General features: G+C 51.2%; 1 protein-coding gene across 2 annotated transcripts in view; it reads left to right on the forward strand.

Moving 5' to 3' along the window:
* The first annotated feature begins 1,279 nt into the window (after positions 1 to 1,279).
* The window catches only part of Chchd5 (coiled-coil-helix-coiled-coil-helix domain containing 5), a 5,434-nt gene continuing 3,554 nt past the window's right edge, over positions 1,280 to 3,159 (forward strand). Inside the window, exons 1-3 of one of the 2 annotated variants that reach the window (XM_021155408.2) lie at positions 1,280 to 1,475; positions 1,790 to 1,930; positions 2,014 to 2,257. In XM_021155408.2, coding sequence (XP_021011067.1) covers positions 1,474 to 1,475; positions 1,790 to 1,930; positions 2,014 to 2,242 — 372 coding nt within the window. In that variant the 5' untranslated portion in view covers positions 1,280 to 1,473 and the 3' untranslated portion in view covers positions 2,243 to 2,257. Of the gene's footprint in view, positions 1,476 to 1,789; positions 1,931 to 2,013; positions 2,258 to 3,159 lie in introns of those variants that run through there. The other variant, XM_021155409.2, reaches the window with a different exon arrangement.

Below are 3,159 nucleotides of genomic sequence, written 5' to 3' on the forward strand. Positions count from 1 at the left end.
AAAAAAAAAAAAAAGAAAGAAAGAAATAGGGGAGGGGCTGGGGGAATGGCTGACTAAAGGCTTGCTATGCAAGCGGGAAGACCTGAGTTATGGATCTCCAACACCTGCATAAAAGGCATGGCAGGGCAGACTTGGAATCCCAGTGTTGGGATGAGGATACAGGCTCCCGGGTGCTCACTGGTGGGTTTTAAGGTTCAGTGACACCCTGTCTTCAAAAAGCTTCAGGTGTCAAGCAATAGAGGAAGCCACCTGCCTCCAGCCTCTGCCTGCACACGCAGTTGTGCATCCTCACACACATGTACGTCATACTCTTGGTCCCTAGTTTCCTTTTCCCACTCCCTCTTAGCGGCTACTGACGTTTGCAGCGTGCCTGTCCTGGTGTTTTCTCTCAGACCAATAACATTGCCCTTGAGCGTCCTAAATGAGTACCTTTTAAAATTCTTTCATTAATGAGCTCCCCAAAAGGGTACCCCAGTAACAGAAGCACTCTTGAGATCATTTCTCAGATCCGCTTCACTTCAAACCTTAGGGTTATCTAGTTCTCTCCATTCGATTCTTAATGACTCTTTTGGCAGAGCAACCAGACAAAAGAAACTAGAAGTGTGGCGTGTCATGTCTCCCAAAAATGAAAGTGTCACTGTATATTATGAAGGCCACGGCAGTCGTTCTCATTTTACAACTGGGTGCTAATTTTACCGCTCATTTTCTCTAGCTTAGGCCTCTCCATACTAGGCATATTTAGCCTTACAGGGAAATGAACTTCCAGGTCTAGCCCTATAATCTGAAGGCAGATGTGGAGGGGGTGCAAACACCACCCAGGGAAATTACAAAGAAAATAATTTGTGCACGATTGCAAGGAGCAAGCAATAAAACCCACTCTCGTCCTGCCTTTACCACAAGGGAGGCCCAGTGTGGCGATTAAGGTCATTCCTTCCCGTCAAGCTGGAACTAAAGTCAGAGCTTAAAGCCGGTGGTAGCAGCTCAGCCTGAGAGGGCAATCTCCGTGTGCCTAAACTAGCAGCGGCGGGCACAGCTGCCGCCTCAGCCGCAGCGTGTGCCGAGCCATAGTCACGCGGGCCGGTGGCCTCCAGCCGGGAAAGTGGCAGCGCGAGCGGCTGTAGATCTGACCTACAGGGAACCAACTCTGGTGCTCGGTGCCCTGCTGCTCGATCACGGCCGAAGTCCTGCTTCCGGTGATCACTAAGCGCCACCTCCACAAGCCGGAAGTAAATAAACTAAAATAGCTGACGGACCGGAAGTAGTTACGGGGGCCGCCTCCCGGATAGGCAGTGAGGCGGAAGGCAAAGCAGGACACAGCCATGAAGGTTGGACCGATGTGGGATGATGGCGGGGACGCTCGGCAACCGGAAGAGTGAGGCCAGGAGGTCTGGGCTGGGCGCCGCCATGACAACCCGATACCGGAAAAGGCGGGTCTCTTCTCCCTGACTGATCGGCGCCTGAATTCGCCTGGAGATGTGAGTTACAACTCCCTATAACTCTAGATCATGCTTGGCAGACTGCACGGTCCTCAACGGGAAATGTCTGAATTCAACACTCCAGGCCTGCTTCACAATAGCCAGACTTTGTCTTAGGACTTCCACGATCTCCCGGGAAATCGTACCTTGTTCCACAACGCGCAGGGATCGGCGATTATTTCTGCCCCATGTTGGTTGTCCCTATCACAGGATCCTTAAAACCCCCCAAATCCAGACTAGTCCAATCACAGACCAAAATCAGAACTCATCCTTGCCTCCTCTTGAGATTATCTTCAATTTACCCTGTCCCACAGGCAGGCAGCCCTGGAAGTCACTGCTCGATACTGCAGCCGGGAGCTGGATCAGTATGGCCAATGTGTGGCAGCCAAGCCAGAGTCGTGGCATCGAGATTGTCACCACCTTAAGATGAGCATTGCTCGCTGCACGTCCTCCCAGTGAGTGTACAACTGGGGGCTAGAGGGTGCCAGGCAGTAGGGTTTGAATGTTTCAGGGTCTAAAATGCCCTACCCCCCCACAGCCCGATCATCCGCCAGATCCGCCAGGCCTGTGCTGAGCCCTTTGAAGCCTTTGAGAAGTGTCTTCGCTTGAATGAGGCAGCAGTGGGCAACTGTGCTGAACACATGCGCCGCTTCCTGCAGTGTGCAGAGCAGGTGCAGCCACCAAGTTCACCCACAACTGGAGAGGTAAAGGAGGCTCACTCGATCGTAGCTTTGTCCCTTCACAACTCCCTTCATTTTCTAGTTTAAATACCTTCAAGAACCAGTCCCAGCCCCATTCCCATACATGGCCCTGGCTGTGCATCCAGAATCTAAAAACTATGGTTCTCTGTCCCCGAGTGGACATGCCTCTGCTTGTCTCCACCTTTCACACTCCCCTCTGCCAGGGCACCTGCCCCAGCCTTTCCCTGGCTTGCCTGACCCTCTGTGTTCCATATAATGACCTGGATTCTAATAATGAATAACCCTTGCTTAAAACTCTCTGGTGGCCGCCAATTCACACTGAACAAAGTCCCTGATTCTTACCAGATCCCCTGTGTTCTTCCTTTCCTCAGCCACTGTGTCCCCTTCACTGCTTTCCAGCTGTGCTGGTAGGGGTGAGGGGGTGAGATGGAGGGGTGCACAGAAAAGGATCTTGTTAATGTACACAATACATAAATACATATACAATATGTCTGAAATACTAAACTGTTATTGATGGAGCCATTAGGAAAGTCTTAAAAATGCTCTGGGTTTGGCAGAAATGGAAGAGTGAGGAGCCCTCCCTCCCTTGCTGCTCTTGCTGGACCTCTCCAAGGGAAAGTTCACACCTTTGACATCTGAGCACCTCCATGGGCTCTCTGTCCCTGCAGCTCTGCCTTTTCTTTCTCGCCTTCTTTTGGGCTAGTGTGTTGACTCATCTTGTCCTTTCCAGTCCTTCTGTGATGGTCTCAGAATGGACTCAGAGGACATCTTAGCATGTTGGCTTCTGCATAGAAAGCTCTTTGAGGTTTCTGTTCTACTAGACCAGCTCTCACCCCAGCGTAGCCTGCATCCCAGGTGACCTGGTCCCACCTCTCCACTCTCCACCTCGAACTCCATACTCCATCCTCAGTGGACAAATGTACAGGTGCTCAGGAGCATATCTGCTTTGCTTATCCATCTCCTGTCTAATTCTTTTTTTTTTT

The sequence above is a fragment of the Mus caroli genome, chromosome 2 (genome assembly GCF_900094665.2).
Source record: "Mus caroli chromosome 2, CAROLI_EIJ_v1.1, whole genome shotgun sequence".
Classification (NCBI taxonomy): domain Eukaryota; kingdom Metazoa; phylum Chordata; class Mammalia; order Rodentia; family Muridae; genus Mus; species Mus caroli.